This window comes from Balaenoptera ricei, chromosome 19 (assembly GCF_028023285.1).
Source record: "Balaenoptera ricei isolate mBalRic1 chromosome 19, mBalRic1.hap2, whole genome shotgun sequence".
Classification (NCBI taxonomy): domain Eukaryota; kingdom Metazoa; phylum Chordata; class Mammalia; order Artiodactyla; family Balaenopteridae; genus Balaenoptera; species Balaenoptera ricei.
This window is the reverse complement of record NC_082657.1, coordinates 10,129,343-10,149,915: the sequence shown is the minus strand read 5'-3', so window position 1 is coordinate 10,149,915 and position 20,573 is coordinate 10,129,343. Positions and strand designations below refer to the sequence as shown.

The following is a 20,573-nucleotide window of genomic DNA, read 5'->3' as shown; positions in this document are numbered from 1 at the left end:
TGGAGCCTTTGGCTCTCTGATGTCAAATTGTCATTCATCAGACAACTGCACAGGCCCAGTTTTAGGGTCCGTGGTCCCAACCAGTCTTAGCTGGCTCGAACTGCACAAGAGCAGACTCCAGGTTCCTGGAAAACACCTTAAGCCCCTGTTACTATAGTGACCCATATGTCAGATGTGTTACCTATAGGGGTGATAAGGCATCAAAAAAATAAGGCAAACTTGGTCAGTGAAGGCAAGTTACAAGCAGAGGTTTGTTTGTTTGTTTTTAAATATTTATTTATTTAGGCTGTCCCGGGTCTTATATGAAGCACAGGGGATATTCGTTGCGGCACGGAGGATTTTTAGTTGCGGCACGTGGACTTCTTAGTTGCGGTATGCAGACTTCTTAGTTGTGGCATGTGGACTCTTAGTTGTGGCATGCATGCGGGATCTAGTTCCCCGACCAGGGATCAAACCCGGGCCCCCTGCGTTGGGAGTGTGGAGTCTTACCCACTGGACCACAAGGGAAGTCCCTGTTTGTTTTCTTAAACAAGCTGTTTCCTTAGCTGCTGTTCTGTAAGCCAAGTTCAAGAATTTCTGTTAGTCACCAATTTCTGTTAACCCCCTGGGGCACAGTTTTAGTTATAGCCTTATAGCTGGGTAGGCACAAGCCACTGAATCCACTTGTGTGCTATTAATAGGCAATAGGCCTGCACTTTTTTTTATTATTATTAATAACAGGCCTGTACTTATTACCATGGTCTGTGCGAGCCTTCCCAGGACTGGCTCATCTCTTTCAAGTGCAAATAAGGTGAAAGGGTTTGAATCGTTAGGTAGCCCTAGGGCAGGCGGTGAAAAGACCTGCCCGTATTTATCTTCTCACCAAGGGGAATCAGGGACTCTTTACTTTAGTTAAGTTTATAGAGTGGGGAAGCCAATAGAGAAAAATTAGGGTCTGCAGTAGCCAGCCAGGCCTAGAAATTCATGAAGCTGTTGCCTATTTGTGGGTCAAGGAAATTCTTGGGTTAGCTTAATCTGTTTGGGAGATAATTGTATTCCTTCAGTACTTCAGTTATGACCTAGGTAATGAACAGTGTCTAGAGATAGTTGTTATCTTTCATTAGAGACTTTATGTCTCTTTTCAGCTAACTGTTGTAGCAAATAGAATCATTTATGGACGCCTCTTGGAGAACTAAGCACAGCAAGAGTTCATCTACATATGGTAAGAGTTGATTTCCTGGGGAACTGGAGGGTGCTTAGATCTTGGTGGCGCACTTGAGAGAAATTAGAAGGGGCCTCCGTGGACCCTTGAGACATGAGTGTCCAAGTATATTGTTGATTGTTCAAAGTAAAGGCAAATAGATATTGGCAAATAGATTAGCACAGGGATGCTAAAAAAAATAAGCTAAACAAAGGTCTACAGCAGTGAACCCTTTTGAGTCTGGTGGAATTAGTGACAAAAGAGTGTGTGTGTTTGGAACAACTGGGAAATGGGGGATAACGATCTTGTAAACAGCTTCCCACCCATTAGGTTTTTTTGTGTTAAACGGACTCGTGCAGGAAATGACTAACCCCTGGTTGATTAGATCTTGATTGTTGGTGTGAGACCTGTATAAATTCAGGCTTTAATGAATATTGAGGCAATTTAGGAAGAGGTTTAACCACATATGTCAGAATTTTTACAGTTCTGTGCTTTTTGTTCTCCCAATGTCAGGACTAGAAGTACCCATAGATTTGGGGGCACCTCTGTTACACTAGAGGATTTTTGTTGTAATTCTTCCTCATCTATATCAAGGACAGATTATAACGGACATAAAAGATCAGGTTCAAGCCATAGCCTGCAAAAGGCCCTAGATTCATTAGCCAGAATAGTATTAGACAACAAGATTTTTTAGATTATATTTTAGCAGAAAAAAGAGGAGAATATGTAGTGGCCAGTAGCTCCTGTTATGTATATTTTAATACCACATTGAAGTAAAAAACCTTCTTAGACAAAATTAGACAACTTGGCTCCCACAGGTGTCATCACAAGAACATGGATTCAGTCTCTTAGGAAGTACCTTCTCATGGATCCCGTAGGGAATAAGGTCTATATTGGAGGGATTGCTTAAACTCAATATTATTGTTCTGTGCTTGCTAGGATTTATATTCCTTCTTGTTATAACTCTGTTCTTGCTGTTTGTCTTGTATCCTTAAGCCCAAAGCCTTGTCCTCATCTTGGGATTTGTGCATATTTGCAATCAAATGCATAATAGTTTCATTTCTCAAACCCTTGGTAGGCCTACACCCGTTATCAGCAGGAAGTAGCCAGCATGGTCTCGGCCCCTCTTTCCTCAAGATTGAGGAATGATCAAGAGGTAGGGGAGGGGACTTCCCTGGTGGCGCAGTGGTTAAGACTCTGTGCTCCCAATGCAGGGGGCCTGGGTTTGATCCCTGGTCAGGGAACTAGATCCCCCATGCATGCCACCACTAAGAGTTTGCATGCCACAACTAAGGAGCCCACGAGCCACAACTAAGGAGCCTGCCTGCTACAACTAAGACCCAGCACAACCAAATAAATACATAAATATTTTTTTAAAAGATAGGGGAGACTGAAACCATGCTCCACAGGGTTAATAGAGGCTGGTGACTAACAGAAATTCTTGAGCTTGTTTTACAGAACACGAGATAAATGAACTTGATTAAAACCCTCTGCTTGTAAAATGCCTTCACTAAGTAAGCTGGCTTTAGTTATTTTTTTCTTTTCTTTTTTCCTCTCCTTAATTGCAAGCTTCATGTACCCTAGGTAATATATCACAAGACTCCTTAACCACCCCTATATATAACACCTCTGACATATGGGATGCTATAATAATGGGGGCTTATGTTGTTTTTTAGGAAACTGGAGTCAGCTCTCATCCAGTTCGAGCCAGCTAAGACTGGTTGGGACCACTGACCCTAAAACTGGGCCTGCACAGGTGTCTGATGAATGACAATTTGACATCAGAGAGCCAAAGCCTCCACCCTCAGATTGTGCTAAGCACCTCTATTTTTGAACATGCATCCCATGAAGAAGCATGTAACCCAGATACGCCTATGCAAAGCACTGATTACCTCATCTCTTCCCTACCTACAACCACCTTCCCCCAAACCTAAGACCTTTTTTATCTCATAAATATCTCAAGCCCCTCACCTTTGGGTAGGTGGATTTGAGATTCATTCTCCCATCTCCCCATTTGGCTGCCTTGTGAATAAACTGTTGTTCTGCTGCAAACCTTGACGTATCAACGTTTGGCTTGCTGCATGTAGGGCAAATGAAACTGGCTTAGTAACAAGACCAGTGGCCTCCCATCCTATTTTCTGTCTTTTTATTAGCCTGCTAATCTCAGGAAATAATCTGTTTACTAATAGGGCAGCAAGAGCAGATTGAGTGACCTCATTTACTGAATGGAATCCAGAATGCCATCAGAAGAGAGCTTCCAAACGGGCTTTAAAATCTGCCACAGATTCCTCTTTCTTTGTTTGCATATTTGAATAATAGACCAATCAATGTAGGCAGGGAACACCCTAGGCTCAGTTGCCACATTGGGAGATTTTTCTGGTCTATCAGAGGATCATGTTAGAGACCGAGGATCTTAACATGTGGTTTTGGGTTTTTTTGGCCGCACCCCTGTGGCCTGTGGGATCTTAGTTCCCTGACCAGGGATCTAACCTGCACTCCCTGCATAGGAAGCGTGGAGTCTTAACCACTGGACAGCCAGGAAGTCCCAAGACTGAGGATCTTGAATATCATCCTCAGGATGATGCCATTCTGCTTCCCACATCTGTTTTTGGGCTTCACCAGGTCCTACCAACACCTACACAAGCTGGTAAAGATCTGGCAACCCAGGGTCATAGGATTCTAAACGTTTCAACAAAACTTTGGGGGATTAGAAAATTCTTTAACTATGGCTCTTAGTTCAGTCTTTTTTTTTTAATTTAAAAAAAAATATTTATTTATTTATTTGACTGCATCGGGTCTTAGCTGCAGCACACGGGATCTTCGTTGCGGCACGCGGGATCTTTCGTTGTGGCGTGTGGGCTCTTTGTTGCAACATGTGGGCTCCAGAGCTCGTGGAGATTGTAGTTGCTGCACGCGGGCTCTCCAGTTGTGGCTCGCGGGCTTAGTTGCCCCACGGCAGATGGGATCTTAGTCCCCCACCAGGGATTGAACTCATGTCCCCTGTATTGGAAGGCGGATTCTTAAGCACTGGACCACCAGGGAAGTCCCTTGGTTTAGTCTTTGACCAAGGAGTGAAAGCTGTCCGAGGAGGATCACCTGCAACCTCGGGCCTTTTTATTTTAAAAGGTAACTATTTAATAGTCTCCAGAGTAGAAAGGCAGTCCAGACAGGGAATGAGTAAAATGTGAACACTCAGACAAAGAAGGATAGAGGGGAGCAGAGTCCTGTCAGTCCTATCATCTGTTGTTTTAGGTACCTCTGCTGTCTTTCACTTTTCATCAGCCTTCAGTAACAAGTCTTTTAATGAAGCTATTTTGGAATCTTGAAGCCTTTTGGAAGTTCACGTGTACCAGTTGAAATAGGCATCCCATTCTATTCATTTAACTCATGAACCCTTACTTTCAAGTGCAGTTCTTAAGTGAAGGATCTTGTCTAACTGGAACATTCCCTCATTGTAACTCTAGATTGTTTTCAGTCAGATTTGGCTATTTTTATAGATATTTATAGCTTCCGGAACCATAGTTTTTAGACATAAAATAAGCAGGTGTGCTGGAAGGTGGGGCGCTTATTAACTCGTTAGAATTTAAGGATCCCATTAGCTAAGCCTTTGGGTTTCTCAGAGCCGAATCAACACCTAGAAGGGATGTGCCACTGGATTCGGGATTGTGTTGCATTTTACAGTGTAGCTCATTGCATGGAAATTTCCTTGAGATTGGCAGGTGACCTACTGTCAATCTAACCCATTCCTTGACCAACTTATCCTAACACGATGTCTTTGGGTTTGGTGGTGAGCACTCTAACAGGTCTTAAGTGCTCGATCCACACCCACCAATTTTTGCGGCTTTTTGACCTCTGAGGTCCCAGTCAACAACAACTCTCATTGATACAAAACAAGACAAACAAACACATGCCCTTTAATATATTGGCAATAGCCCAGAGATGTTACTGCATCCTGGCCAAGAAAAGGTCCTGTGCATACCATGAGCAATTCCCAACATGGAACTGGGGACTAGGGAAAGGATTGAACCAGCAGACCCCAAGGAATGGGAACTGCAGGCATCTTCCAGACAAATGGGAAACTGTAGCTGTCACCAGCAGTTCCCGACATGGAGCTAGTGATTCCAGACAAATGGGGAACTAACTGGAAAGCCAAGTAGATCAGGAGCTTGACGCAAACAGAACAGAACTCAGAACCGAGAGAAGCTCACCCAAGGCCCTCGGAAATGGTGAGAAACACAGTGAGCTCAAACGATTCACGGGGTACTACACCTGTGTTTCTTGCTGTCCCCAAAGCCATCGGAAGTCTCCTTTGGTCCGGCTGCTGCCACCAAATCTGTTAAATAACAAGAATTCAACTGAGTAAATTTAAAGATCAAATTGGCTTTATTCAATGATTCATGAATCGGGCTGCGTCCCATCTAGCAATAGAAAGGAGCTCCACTGAGCTGTAGAAAAGAAAAGGTTGTTCAAGGCAGAAAGGGGGTGGAAAAAAGGACCTTTTTATGGAAGAATTCATTGTTTGAATTCATCCTCCTAAGGGGATGGAAGGGCTTATTGGGTGAATTACCTCACTAGTGCTGACCCGGTGATTCTAGGTTGAATAGTTAAAGGTTACATTCTGGTGGGGTTGAAACTACAATTAGGTTTGTTATTAAATCTCGTTTTGCTGACCTGGGGGTTAGCACAACTGACTCCATTTGGGACCTGTTGTCTTCTTTTTATCAGGGATGATGAAATATTTCTAGAAATGGATAGTGGTGACAGTTGCACAAAATTGTGAATATACCTAATGTCACTGAATTATATATACACTTTAAAAGGGTTAAAATTGTAAAATTTATGTTATGTATATTTTACCACAATAATTTATTATTAAATAATAATAATTTAATCATATAATAATAACTATAATTTTAATTATTACTATTAAATAATATCTGTAATTATTAAATACTAATTATAGTTTATTATTAAATAACAAACGCTAAGAACAAGTGAAAAAAATAGAATTTGCAAAAGAGGAATGAGGAGCAAAGTCACGTAAAGCCGCTGTAAGGGCTTTGGCTTTTACACTGCCCAAGCAGATAATCTGTAGGTCAGGTTCTTCAGACAAACTGTGCATTGACAAAACCCTCTAGTGACTGATCGCTATTATCAGTTCTGGCCCCCACCAGCATCTAGGTTGAGTTCAGTGACCCAAACGGTGGTCATCTGTGGGCACCCTTTGCCCAGCTCTGTGGGCTGAGGGGAGGCTGGATGTACACCTGCTCTGCAGGGATTCAGGACCGACATTAAGCCCAAGTGTGGCCCAATTAGATAGGGGCGGTGCTAGGACCGATGGGCGAGGCTACTGGTTAGAATAAACCCCCACTGGGCGTGGCTAGAGTGAGGGGCGGGGCGGAATTCTTGACTAGTAGTGTGGGCGGGGCTAAGGCGGAGTAGGCACGCCAGGCTTGAAATAGCTGCTCCCAAAGAAAGCCTCGTTGGCCCTAGGTTGGATGACTTGTTGGCTGGGGTTGGGATGGAGTCGGACTGGGATGTGCTGAGAGTGGGGGGAGCGGTTACCGCCACGTGCCTGCTGCTGTGGGCGACTTGGGGGGCGGGCTTACACAGTCTATGTTTACCTGCTGCCCTGGCACGCCGGGGCAAGCCCTGGCTCCGGGCGCACAGAGCCTGGGCAGGTGAGGAAGGAGGACTCCGAGCCAGGCAGGTAGGGGTGGGGACAGCAGGAACGAGGACAGATGACAGGTGAGGGTCCCTAATCAGGGCAGAGGCCAGGGACTCCTGGAAGAAAGAGACGTGAAGGCTGGAGCAACCAGGGCAAGGGAGGCGTGGAATGCATGAAGTTCTGGAACCAGGAGGGGTTGGGCTTCAGTGAAGGAGGGTCCCAGAAAAGGTGCAAAAAGGGACAAGAGGGACAGTGGAGGGGATGATAGGGGGGTTGGATCTGGGGGTGCTCCCCTCCTGCCCTCTGCTCCTTCTCTCCATTCTAGTGGTGACAGGGGCCACCAACGGCATCAGCAAGGCTTATGCACATGAGGTGAGCCAGGGCTTGGCGTGTGTGGTGGGAGAGCTTCTCCTGTCTGTTTGTCTGTTGTCAGCTAACTCTATTAGACTGAGAATTGTGTGCTTTATCTGGTTCCCTCAGACGTCCTCTCCTCCAGGAAGCCTCCCCTCTGCTCCCCAGGGTGGGGGTGGGTGTTTACACTGGGCTTCTACAGACCCTTGATGTTCTCCCATCATTGCCCTGATTTATTCATTCAAAACATATTTATATACCACCTCCACGTGCCAGGCATCTTCTAGGTGCCAGGGGTACAGCAGTGAACAAAATAGATTAAAAAAAATCAAAAGACCTTGCCATCGTGAAGCTTATGTTGAAGTGAGGGGAGACAGGTGTAAATAAGATAAACAAATGAAATGTATAGTGTATCAAATGGTTATAAGAGTTAAGGAGAAAAATAAATCAGGAAAGGAGAACAGGGAGCCCTGGGGATGTGCACGTTCCAATTTTTATATTGGATAATCAGAAGTGTCACTGAGAAGGCAGCACTGAGCAAAGAACAGAAGGAAGTGAGGGAGGGAGTCTTGTGAATAACTGGGAGAAGGAATTTCCAGGGAGAAGAAACTGCCAGTGCAAAGGCCCTGAGGTAGGAAGCATTGCTTGTTGGAGAAGCAGGAAAGGGGCCACTGTGTTTGTATCAGAATGAAAGGGAGAGGGGAACAGTAGGAGATGAGGGCAAAGATGCAATTTCAGGGAAGATCATGGGGAATCTGGTAGGTTATGGTGGAGACCTTAACATTTACTGAGTGACATGGGTTCTGAAGAGGGATGCGATACTATAGGGGGGTGAGGATGGAAGCAGGGAGATCAGCTAAAAAGCTCTTGCAAAATCCAAGCAGGAGATCTTGATGACTTACACCAGGGTGACAGCATAGAGGCATAAGAAGTACTTGGATTTTGGATTGATTTTGAAGGTAGTGCTGACAAGATTTATTAAAAAGATTGGATGTGGAGTACGACTCCAAACTTCTGACCCTGTAACCCGAAACCTTGCTAAGCTCAGCTCTTAGTTCTTGTAGCTTTTTTGTGGATTTCTTGGGATTTTCTATGTAGACAGTCATGTCATCTGTGTAAGAGACAATTTAATTTCTGACTTTCCAATCTGTGTACCTTTTATTTCTTTTTCTTGCTTTATTGTATTGCCCAGCAAATTAAGTATGATGTTCAGAGGAGTGGTAAGAGTGAATATCATCCTCCCTTGTTCCTGATCTTAGAGGAAAAGCATTCAGTTTTCAACCATTAAGTATAATGTTAGCTGTAGGCTTTTAAAATGTGTGTAAGTGTGTATGTATTTATGTAACCTTTATAAGGTTAAGGACGTTCCTTTCTATACCTAGGTTGCTGAGAGTTTTTATCATGGATGGAGGTTGACTTTTGTCAGGTAACTTTTTGGTGATTGTTGAGGTGATCATGTGGTTTTTCTTCTTTACTCTGTTTATATAGTATATTACATCAATTGATTTTTCAAATGTTGAACCAACCCTGCATTCTTGCAATAAACCCCACTTGGTGATTATTGATTATCCTTCTTCTATATTGCTAGATTTGATTTACTACTATTTTGTTGAGAATTTTTGTGTCTAAGTTTATAAGAGGTGGTATTAGTTTATAGTTTTCTTTTCTTGTAATATCTTTGTTTGGTTTTTGGTGTTAGGGTAATGCTGGCCTCATAAAATAAATTACTATAAAATTTTTGACCAGAATACCTCAAAAAATGCAGCTGCCATTACTGAGATGGAGTTGAACTGAGGGGAGGACCAAGTTTGGGGGAAACAGGAAGGAGTCTCGTTTTGGACATTCTAAGTGTGAGATACCAAATAGGTGTCCAAGTTGAGAAGTTCCAGAAGTTGGAAATGCCATTCTGGAGTTCAGAGGGGAGGTTTGGGTGGAGATATAAGTGGAAGCATCATCAACATAATGATCCCATTTAAAGTCATGAGACTAGATGAGGTGCCTGTGGTAGTGGGTGTTGATGGAGAAGGGGAGCACAGCCTGAATCACCCCAGAGTGCTCCCTGGAGCACCCAAAGTTAAGAGGTACAGAAGATGAGAAGGCACAAGAACTGAGAATGGGGGGAAAACCAGGGTTGGAAGAGAGGTCTTGGAAGCCAGGGAAAGAATGTTTCCAGGAGGAAGGGGTGATGAATGTGTCAGTTGCTACTGGGAGGTGCTGAGAATACAGCACTCGGTTTACCATCGTGGAAGTTATTGGTGACCAGAGTGGTTTGGGTGGCATGGTGGGGGTGGGAGACCGATTGGATTGGGTACAAGAGGATGTGGTAAGAGAGCCAGGATAAACAATCCTCTCTTAGAATGTTGAGTAAACTGCGGTGGTGTGATGAGAAATGGGCCAATGCCTGAACAGAGAAAATGAGAGAGATTCTGGTAGGATTTCATGCTGATGGGAGTCATCCAGAAGAGGGAGAGGTTTCGATGAAGGGGGAAGATGGGAGAAAGCTGGAGTGATGTCCTTGAGTGGACAAGAAGGGAGGGGAGGCTAGTGCATGAATAGAAAGGCAATCCTGGTGGAAAGGGAGAGAATTTGTGTCTGGATGCAAGTCAGCTGGTAATGATGGCCACTCTGAGTCATTGCCATCTGGGGACTGGTCTGTCCCAGCACTGCACTGTGAGCCCCAAGAGGGCAGGGCTGTGGCTGTGCTGGTCAGCACCACCTAGCACAAGGCCAGGCACAAGCAGATTCTGGGCAAATGTTTGTTGAATGAATAAATGCCCTTCACAGCATCAACCTCTCAGACTCTGGAGCTGTTGAGATGTTTGTGCCCAGCCCCCCTCCAAAGCTGATGGACACTCAGTCCCACATAACATGTCACCCTCAGACAGGCAGGTTGAGAGGGTCAGACATGCACCAAAATACTGCTGAGCACCCATTCCAAAAATATTGGCTGACTTTGTTTCAAGTAGAAGGGCATTCAAGGCAAAAGAAGCAGCATGTGCAAAGGCCCAGAGGCAGGAAAATTCAGGGGGTGCTCTTGGGACTAAATGAACTGTCTGCTGTGCCTGGATTCCCATAGACGGCCACCGGCAGGAGAGACAGCTGAAGACTCAGGCCAGAGCCAGGCCACTTGAGGCCACGGTGAGGAGTGTAGTTTTATCTCAGAGACACTGGGGAGTCAAGGCAGGTTCTGAGCAGGGGAAGGCAGGAACAGGTTTGTATTTCAGAGAGAACCCTCTGGCTGCTGAGTGAGACTGGGTCTATCTTGGGCATGCTGTGACCCCAGCACCACCCAGCAAAGAGCAAGGGCTCAATAGACACATTTTGAATAAATGCATGAAAGAAGGAAGGTATAAAAATTATTGGATTCTTATGTCACTGAGAATAAAAGCCAGAGTCTTTACTGGGGCATTCGAGGCTCCATGATCTGGGCTCCTGTACAACTGGCCACTTCATTCAGTGCACACTGGACTGTACGGCGTCCTCGAAGCTGCCAGCCTTTGTGCAAGGGCCTTTGCACTTGCTGTTCTGTCTGTCTGGAAAAGTCTTTCCCCAGAATGCATGCTCCAGGAGGGCAGACTTTCGTATTTCTCTTTTGTTCACCTCTGCACCCACAGCGCCTATAAGACTGTAGCACCCTGTCAGCACACAGTAAATATTTGTGGCTTTCGTGAATAAATGAATGAATGCATCCCCTGCAGCTCGCCGGGAGAGGTCTGAACATCGTCCTCATCCGTCGAGACCTGAGCACGTTGGAGCACGAGGCAAAGGCGATAGGTGAGGAGGGGAAGAGGGGAGCGGGTAAAGTTCTGGGTCAAGGGCTGGGGCTAGACGGGGGCGTGGCCGGGGGCGTGGCCTGGGGCGTGATCCCGGACGAGGTCTGTAGGTGGCCGAGGCGCGTGCGGGGAGCTAGCCATCTACGCATCTGGGGCCATCATGTAGGGGCTGGGGCTGAACAGGGACGGGGGCAGAGGTCGGACTCGATTCCAGCTAAGGGCCTGGGTCCCACTGCCCTTCCCAGAGAGGCTTCATGGCAAAAGCACACGAGTCATCCAGGTGGATTTCACCGGAGGCTTGGAGACCTACGAGGCCATTGAGGCAGGACTGAAGGACCTGGAGATCGGAGTACTGAGTACGTCCCTGTGCCTGTTGGGAGGAGCGCTGCCCTCAACTTGCCCCCGTTCTCACCCTGACCCGGAACTCGCTGTGGTCGCCCTCTCTTTTGCCCCTACCCCGTCTCCCTGGGACCGTTGGAGTGAAACAAACAATTTGCCCCCTCTCACTCAGTAAACAATTGTGGGCAAGCAGTATGCACCTGGCTTGAGGAAACTGCTCGACTGTGAGGACATCGCCTAAGTGAGTAAAACCGAGTACTAGTCCGCGGGTACTTCTGCCTCACACTGCTCCCTCTGTTGGAAAACCCGGCGCGATACACTAGCTTTGTTTATTGTTTTGAGAGCTACAGACCTACGGTGTCTAGGACGTGAAGGAGGTCTCTCCTTCCATGGGGCGCCCTTCTGCGGTGCCCAACGGGGACAGCTGTTCAAGCTGAGTCTGGTTCTGCTGACTTTAAGGGGAAATGAGCCACGTGGGCAAGTCAGTGCCTCAGTTTCATATCTATAAAATGGGAATCCATATTTTTGCTGACCTCATAGGGCTGATATGACAATGGAATAAAATAATGCACATAAACCTAAGTTGTGTGCTCCACAAATGTGGGCCATTATTATTAGACATAGACAAAATAGGAGATCAGGATGGCTTTTAGATTTTACTTATTATTATTTCAAAAGTAATGCATAGGCTCATTTTAGAAAATGTAAAGAGAGGCAGTCTGTGTATTCTGCCTCTGGTGTTAGAGGAAGTTGTGGTTTAAGACTAACCCTGCAAATGAGAACGATTAGGAAAGCTGGATAAAATATTTTTAAAATAACTGTCTGAAGGCATCAAACTACTAAGGCAATGAGGAATTGTCTCACCAGGATTTGAGAGAAGAAAGAATCCAAGAGGGGTGAATCTGACATTTGAAGCAACATTTCCCTTCAAAGTGAATGAGCATTTAAGAGGCAAAGCAGAGCTTTCAACATAGTGTGCGAGCTGCAACAAATTATGTAGTGCAAAGCTTTGGAAAATATCCCAGGCTTTAGGCTGAGATCCTGAAAACTATAATCCAGGAGTTAGGGTAAAGTAGGTTTCATAGGAACTGAAGCCAGGTTTTAAATGATCTCGATTCCCGTCGGGATTAAGTTGAACTGATATTTTAGCGCCCCCTAGTTTAGCTGCCGGGGAGAAGCGAAACCAAACCAAACCATTTTTAGAGAAAAACGATGTAGTCCAGGGACTCGAATTAGCAATACAATTTTTAAAATATTAAATATCCAGCACTCAGCAAAATATAACCAGGAATATTAGAAGAAAAATCGTGATTGAAAGCAAGAGAAATAATAGATAATGTAATGAGGTCCACATGTAACCAAGATAATGGAAATAGCATAGATTTTTTTTTAAAGAATTGTAACATATGTAACATAAAACTTGCCATTTTAACCATTTTAAAGTGTGCAACTCAGTGGCATTAAATACATTCACAGTGTTGTACAGCTGTCACCACTATCTGTTTCCAGAACTTTTTCATCATCCCAAACAGAAACTCTGGTCCTGTTAAGCAGTATCTCCACATTCTTCCCTATTACCTACCCCTGGTAGCATCTATCTCTACTTTCTGTCTCTGTGAACTTGCTAATTCTAGATACCTCATACAAGTGACATCATAGAATAGTTTTCCTTTTGTGCCTGGCTTATTTCAATTAGCATAATGTTTTCAATTTCATCCATGTTGTTAGCAAGTATCAGAACTTCATTCTTTTTATTTTCTTTATTTTTAAGTTATGGCAAATATATATAACTTAAACTTTGTCTATATTGAAGTGTACAGTTCAGGGGTATTATGTACATTCAGATTTTTGTGAAACAATCACCACCAGCCATCTCCAGGATTTTTTCAACTCTTTACCTATTAAACAGTAATGCCCCCCCTCCATTCCTCCCTACCCACAGGTCCTGGAAACCACCATTCTACTTTCTGTCTCTATGAATTTGTCTCTTCTAGGTGCCTCATATAAGTGGAATCATACAGTATCTGTCCTTTTGTGCCTGGTTTATTTCATTTAGCAAAATGTTTTCAGGGTTCATCCATGTTGTAGCATGTGTCCCAATTTTCTTCCTTTTTAAGGCTGAATAATATTCTATCATACGTATATACCACATTTTGTTTACCTCTTCATCTGTTGATAGACACTTGGGTTGTTTCCACCTTTTGGCTGTTGTGAATAATGCTGCTGTGAACTGTTGGTGTACAAATATCTGTTTGGGTACCTGCTTTTAATTCTTTTGGGCATATACCCAGAAGTGGAAATGATGATGCAAGATTAGTCTGGCTAATCTCAGGGTCCCTTGAGATTCCATATCAATTTTGGGCTGGGTTTTTCTATTTCTGCAAAAATGCTGTTAGGATTTTGATAGTGATTGCATTGAATCTGTAGATCACTTTGGGTAGTACTGACATCTTAGCAATATTAAGTCTTCCAACCCATGTATATGGGATGTCTTTCCAATTTGTATCTCTTCTCTAATATCTTTCAGTAATGTTTTATAGTTTTCAGTATATGTCTTTCTTCCTTGGTTAAGTTAATTCCTAAGTATATTTATTCTTTTATTCTTTCTGATGCTATTGCAAATGGAATTGTTTTCATAACTTCACTTTTGGGTTGTTCATTGTTCATGTATAGAAATGCAGCAGAGTTTTTGGTATTGATTTTGTATCCCACTTCTTTGTGAGTTTGCTTATTAGTTTTCACTTTTTTGTGGAATCTTTAAGATTTTCTACATGTAAGAGCATATCATCTGCAAACAGAGATAATTTTACTTCTTCCTTTTCAGGTTGAATACCTTTGACTTCTTTTCTTGCTTAGTTGCTCTGGCTAGAACTTCCAGTACTGTGTTGAACAGAAATGGCAAAAGCAGGAAATGCTTTCAGTATTTCACCACTGAGTGTGATGTTAGCTGTGGGCTTTTCATATTATTATATGTATTATTTTATGTGCATTATTCATATCTTTATTATGTTGAGATAGTTTCCTTCCATTCCTAGTTTATTGAATGTTTTAATCATGAAAGGTGTTGAATTTTGTCAAATACTTTTCTGCATCAATTGAGGTGATCATGAGATTTTTTTCTTTATTCTGTTAATGTGTTGTGTTACATTAGTCAATTTTTGTATATCGAACCATCCTTGCATTCTAGGAACAAATCCCACTTGGTCATGGTGTATAATCCTTTCAATATGCTGTTGAATTCAATTTGCTAGCATTGTGTTGAGGATTTTTGTGTCAGTGTTCATGAGGGATATTGGTCTGTAGATTTCCCTTCTTGTAGTGTCTTTGACTTTGGTATCAGAGCAATGCTGGCTTCATAGAATAAGTTAAGAAGTGTTCTCTCCTCTTCAATGTCTTGGAAGAGTTTGAGAAGAATTGGCATTAGTTCTTCTTTAAATGTTTGGTAGAATTCATCAGCAAAGTCATCTATCCAGGAATTTTCTTTCTTGGGAAATTTTTGATTATTGGTCCAATCTCCTTACTAGTTATGGGTCTGTTCAGATTTTCTATTTCTTCCTGATTGAGTCACAGTAGGTTTTGTGTTTCTAGGAACTTACCTATTTCATCTAGATTATCCAATTTATAGGTGTACAGTTGTTCATAATACTCTCTTATAATCCTTTTTATTTCTGTGGAATCAGTAGTAATGTCCCACTTTCATTTCTGATTTTAGTAATTTCAGTATTTTTTTTCTTAGCCAATCTAGATAAATGTAAATTTGGTATGTTGTGTTTTAATTTCTATTTTCATTTGTCTCGAAGTATTTTTAAATTTCTTTTGTGATTTCTTCTTTGACTCATTGGTGTTTGAGTTGTAGAAGCTCTTTATATATTATGGTTATTAATACCTTATCAAATGAATGATTTGTAAATTTTCTGCCATTTTGCAAGTTGCCTTTTCACTCTGTTGATAGTATCTTTTAATGTACAAAAGGTTTTAATTTTAATGAAGTACAGTTTATCTATTTTTCTTTTGCTGCTTGTGCTTTTGGTATCATCCAAGAAATCATTGCCGAACCCAATGTCATAAAGCTTTTCCTCTGTTTTCTTTCAAGAGTTTTGTAATTTTGGCTCTTACGTTTAGGACTTTGATCCATTTAGAGTTTTTTGTATATGGTGTTTTGCTTCACATATTTTGGGGCTCTGTTGTTAGATCTGTATATCTTTATAATTGTTATATCTTCTTGCTGCATTGAACTTTTTTTTTTTTAGCCTTTTTTAAAAAAATAAATTTTATTTATTTATTTATTTATTTCTGGCTGCATTGGGGGGTTTTCGTTGCTGCACGCAGGCTTTCTCTAGTTGCCGTGAGCAGGGGCTACTCTTTGTTGCAGTGTGCGGGCTTCTCATTGCGGTGGCTTCTCTTGTTGCAGAGCACGGGGTCTAGGCGTGCGGGCTTTAGCAGTTGTGGCTCGCAGGCTCTAAAGCGCAGGCTCAGTAGTTGTGGCGCACGGGCTTAGTTGCTCCGCGGCATGTGGGATCTTCCCAGGCCAGGGCTCCAATCCATGTCCCCTGCATTGGCAGGTGGATTCTTAACCACTGCACCACCAGGGAAGCCCTGCACTGAACTTTTAAAAAATAAACCTCATTCTTATTAGGGTACTGCAGATTAAAACCAGAGTGAGCTACAACTACACAGCCACTAAAATGGTTAATGCTAAAAATATTGTCAGTGCCAAGTGTTGTTGGGGATGTGGAACAACTGGAATTCTTTCTTTTTTTTTTTTGGAATTTAAATACTTTTTAATTTAATTTTTATTTTATACTGGGGTGTAGTTGATTTACAATATTGTGTTAGTTTCAGGTGTACAGCAAAGTGGTTCAGTTATAGATGTACATATATTCATTCTTTTTCAGAGTATTTTCCCATTTAGGTTATTACAGAATATTTAGTAGAGTTCCCTGTGCTATACAGTAGGACCTTGTTGTTTATCTATTTTATATGTACTAGTGTGTATACGTTAATCCCAGCCTCCTAATTTATCCTTCCCCCCTTCCTTTCCCTTTTGGTAACCATAAGCTTGTTTTCAAAGTTTGCAAGTCTGTTTCTGGTTCATAAGTAAGTTCATTTGTATCATCTTTTTAGATTCCACATATAAGTGATATCATATGGTATTTGTTTTTCTCTGTCTGACTTATTTCACTTAGTATGATAATCTCTAGGTCCATCCATGTTGCTACAAATGACATTATTTCATTCTTTTTTATGGTTGTGTGGTATTCCACTGTATACATGTACCACATCTTCTTTATCCATTCCTCTGTCAATGGACATTTAGGTTGTTTCCATGTCTTGGCTATTGTAAAGAGCACTGCTATGAACATTGGGGTGCATGTATCTTTTCGAATTATGGTTTTCTCTGGATATATGCCCAGGAGTGGGTTGATTAGAGAAATAAAGCATGCCGCCTTCATACGATGGAAAATTATAGCAGTGAACATGAATGAACTTCTGCTACACATAACGCGGAAGAATCTTATAAACATAATGTTTAGCAGACAAAGCCAGAGATAAAAGGATACATACTCAATGATTCCACTTAAATAAAGTTCAGAACTGAACGAAACTATTCTAGAGTGTGTTAGAGGTCAAGACAGTGGTTAACTGGGGAAGAGGCAAGCGTAGTGACTGCAGGAGATGAAGAATCTGGGAAACTGTCAATACTTTCTTTATGTGGGTAGAGGCTAAAGATTTGTGTTCATTTTTTACACTAAAGATTTATGCACTTTGGTATGTGTATGGTATACATTTATAAAAAACTTTACTGATCAAAAAATCCAAAGAGAGAAGTTTATGAAATGAAAGTGAAAATTTCCCTTCTTCCTCCAATACTATCCCCCAAAAGTGACCCCCAATTTAAAATGTGGTAGTTTTTTTTCTCTGTGCATAGAGAAGTATGTATATGTATCTTTTATCCAGATGGCGGCAGCCTATTGTTCTGCACTTTACCTTTCACAGGTAGGCATGTATCTTGGGGATTATTCTAATCAGAATAATTAGCTGACCCATTCTTTTTACCTGGTGCTCAGTGATCCATCCATTGGCTACCCTGTGTTTATTTAGTCATCCCAGTATTGATGGGCATTCAGGATGTTTCCTAGTGTATGTGACTACAAATTGTGTTGCAATGAATATCTTTGGACATATGCAGTTCCCACATGTGTGAGTATCTTAGAGAGGAATAAATTTCCAGAGTGGAGTTGATGTGTCAAAGTTTATGTGCATTTTAAATTCTAGTAGATGCTACGTTTTAAAAATGTGTTCCACATTAAAAGAAAAGTAAACTAGAAAATATCGGAGTTGTGGCAGGGCTGGTGAAGGGAAAGACTGATTGGTTCCATTTTCTTCCCCCAGAAATTCTTGGATGTTATAAACTGCAACATGATGTCTGTGGTCCAGGTGAGTCGGGGCTAGGAGGGACTGGGTCCAAGGTCAGCGAGCTCTGATCGCTCTGGGTGGTCCCCACCATCCCCCAGAACTGGGCCTGGCATAGAGGAAGTGCTAGGGGAATATTCCCTGAGGGAAGGTAGGGGGATAGGAGTGAACTTGAGGAGGGGGCAGAAGTCTGGGCAGGTGAAAGCAGTGGAAAGGGAAAGACAGGGTCCTCTCCATTCCTCCTGCAGATGACTAGAATCGTCCTGCCCCAAATGGTCACCAGGTAAGCCGCAGTCTCTTTGTCTTTCACTCTGGATCTTCCCCCATCCAGCCTCCGGGCTTTGTCCATTCCCAAGCTGTCCCATCCACATTTCCAGTTGTTCCCCGTCTCTCTGGTCTTTCTCAAATAAGGACAGCGACTAAGGGGTGGAGGTGGGGAGATCACTGGGACCCTCTGTTCCCTGGCAATGACTACCTTCCAAATGATGCTTCCTCCTCCAGGGGCAAAGGTATCATCATCAACATATCTTCAATAACTGACAGGAGCCCCTATCCATTTGCAGCAGTGTATGCAGACACCACGGTACCCAGACCCACAGACCAGGCAAGGGCTGGCTGCCATGCTGGAATTCCTGCAGTAGCCCTTAATTCTGGCACTGAAGGTTATGGTGGAAAAGGGTTGCATGCATGTGTGTGATGTGCCACCTGAGTCTGAGGCTAATAATATTTCAGACAGACATCTGGGGCACAGTCCAGTGGACAGGCCAGGTTTTTTGTTCGTTTTTTCAGAGAAACAGAGGCTAGGGGTCAAGAGAACCCATGAGGTGGGAGAAAGGGAATTCAGAGACTGGCCCGGCTGGAATGGAGAGTGAGTGTATGGGAACAGAGGGAGGGCTTAGAGCAAGGAAGATTTCAGGCGTTACGGTGAGGACTTGGGCCTTGAGGGTGGGGCCCCTCCTGGCGGTAGAGTGTTCTAGGATCAGGGACGGCGCTGGGGCAAGGGCGGGCTGGAGGAGTTTGCACGGGGAAAGCTCTTGGTCCTGGGACCCTCCCTCCCCTTCTCCGCAGGCCTTTGCGCGAAGCTTCTCCGTGGCAGTGGGCGCAGAGTACCACTCCGAGGGGGTCATTGTGCAGGTGCCTGACTCCGCGGGGACTCAGCTCAAAAGGGACAACAGTGGCAGCTCAGAAGGGGAGGACTCTGAGGGGGGAGGAGCTGAGAGACAGCTGAAGGTCTTAGGAGCAGGGGCGGGGTGGGGATGGGGTGGGGGGGGCGTCTGAGAGAGGACCGAGACTCAGAAGAGCTTCAGTGGATGTAAATCAACTGTACTTCAATAAAATAGAACGGAAGGAGGGAAGGGAGGAAGGAAGAGAGGAAGGAAGGAAGGAAAGAAAAACCTGAAAAAAAAAAAAAAGAATAAGATGAGCTACCTTGGAGCCACGATCGGAAGCGGTGGGTTCTCGAGGGGGCGTGGCCTCGAAGGCGTGGCCGGGGCGTGTCTGGGACGTGGTCGGCAAGAGGAGTGGGACTCAGGGATTCTCGGAGAGGGCCTGGGAGCTTAGGCTTAGGGGGAGGGAAGTTCTTTTTCTTGACCCCCTTCCTGCCTGCAAACAGTGAGCCCCTTTTTGGTTGAAACAAATCCCTTGAAAAGCGGGCTGCTCGTGGTGAGTCCCGAGGACTTCGCTTGGCAGGCGTTGGACACACTTGGCCTCACCTCCCAAACCCCTGAGTGCCTCCGCCACGCTGTGCAGGTGCTTTCCTGGGGCAATCCTTGTCAGAGGGCTGGATGCGACAGTCCCTGGCCCGGGTCCACTAGCCCTCAGAAAGGGGGAGACCTCCAGAGAAGGGGCGGGTCCCCACCCCGGGCTGGGGAGCCAGGAGAGGAGACGGGGGACTCAAGAATGGGGGGTGTCTTGATCCTTGGTACCTCTCCTTCGCAGGGTTTCCTGCTGACCATCTTCCTGCCCAGCTGGTTTTTTCTCAGTCGCTGGGGATTAAAGCTTTTATCTCTGTTGGTGAGCTGGAATCGGGCACGGTTTCTTCGTAACAGAACTTGACTAAAGGCCTTGAAGAGGCGTGGCCACATGTCCATCGTTCCCCACCCCCACCCCCGCCCCCTCCAGAATCCTAGGCCAGGGCTGTTGTTAGCAAAGACTTCCCACATATCGAAACAGATGGACAAGCAGACCAATGGAACGTAAGTGGACCACCGAACACCCAGAAATTTAGTAACAACTGCAGCATCTCAAATCTCGGGCAGAAAGTTGGAGTTTTTAATATGTGGCGCTGAGACTAGATAGACATTTGGAGAAAAACAAGCAAACAGATATATACACACATAGATACGTACATATATAGATTGTAGCGATGATGGCTGCACAACTTTGTGAAATACTAAAACCCACTAAATTGTACACATTAAAAGGGTTAATTTTATGGTATGTGAATTAAATCTCAATAAAAATATTTTTTAAAATAGAGACTCCCTGTGTGTGTGTGTGTGTGTGTCTGTGTGTATACATATATGTATAAAATTGGATCCAGTCCTCACACCATGTACCGGCATAAACTGCAGATGAATCAGAAATCCCTAAATCCCTGTATAAAAATAGAAACACAACAACTAGAAGAATCCATGAATGAATTTCTTTCCATCTTGGGAGCGGGAGAATCTTTCTTATTAATACTGAAAATTAAAAGCAGCAAAAAAAGCCAAAACCAAACAAAAAACCACTAACAAGTATTGAACTGTAGTTAATGATATGCAGGCTGAATTATTTAGGAAAAATGCACTGATGTTTGCAACTTACTTTGAAATGCATTGAAAAGTTAGATGGATAGAGGGAGTAG

General features: G+C 43.7%; 1 protein-coding gene and 1 long non-coding RNA gene across 2 annotated transcripts in view; one reads left to right on the top strand and one right to left on the bottom strand.

The window, feature by feature from the left end:
• LOC132354062 (uncharacterized) overlaps window positions 1-5,489 on the bottom strand; it is a 31,671-nt gene extending 26,182 nt beyond the window's left edge. The window contains exon 1 of the long non-coding RNA XR_009499168.1: window positions 5,450-5,489. This is a non-coding gene — a long non-coding RNA (uncharacterized LOC132354062). The remainder of the gene's footprint in view (window positions 1-5,449) is intronic.
• A 1,182-nt stretch (window positions 5,490-6,671) lies between these two features.
• On the top strand, window positions 6,672-20,134 carry LOC132354061 (very-long-chain 3-oxoacyl-CoA reductase-B-like). The gene is given in 12 exon segments (XM_059905650.1): window positions 6,672-6,861; window positions 7,174-7,220; window positions 10,898-10,973; window positions 11,218-11,328; window positions 11,484-11,491; window positions 11,493-11,552; window positions 17,705-17,749; window positions 17,974-18,008; window positions 18,227-18,308; window positions 18,794-18,854; window positions 19,329-19,474; window positions 19,664-20,134. Coding segments are annotated over 12 exon segments (948 nt in total). The 5' UTR covers window positions 6,672-6,701; the 3' UTR covers window positions 19,781-20,134.
• Window positions 20,135-20,573: the final 439 nt, after the last annotated feature.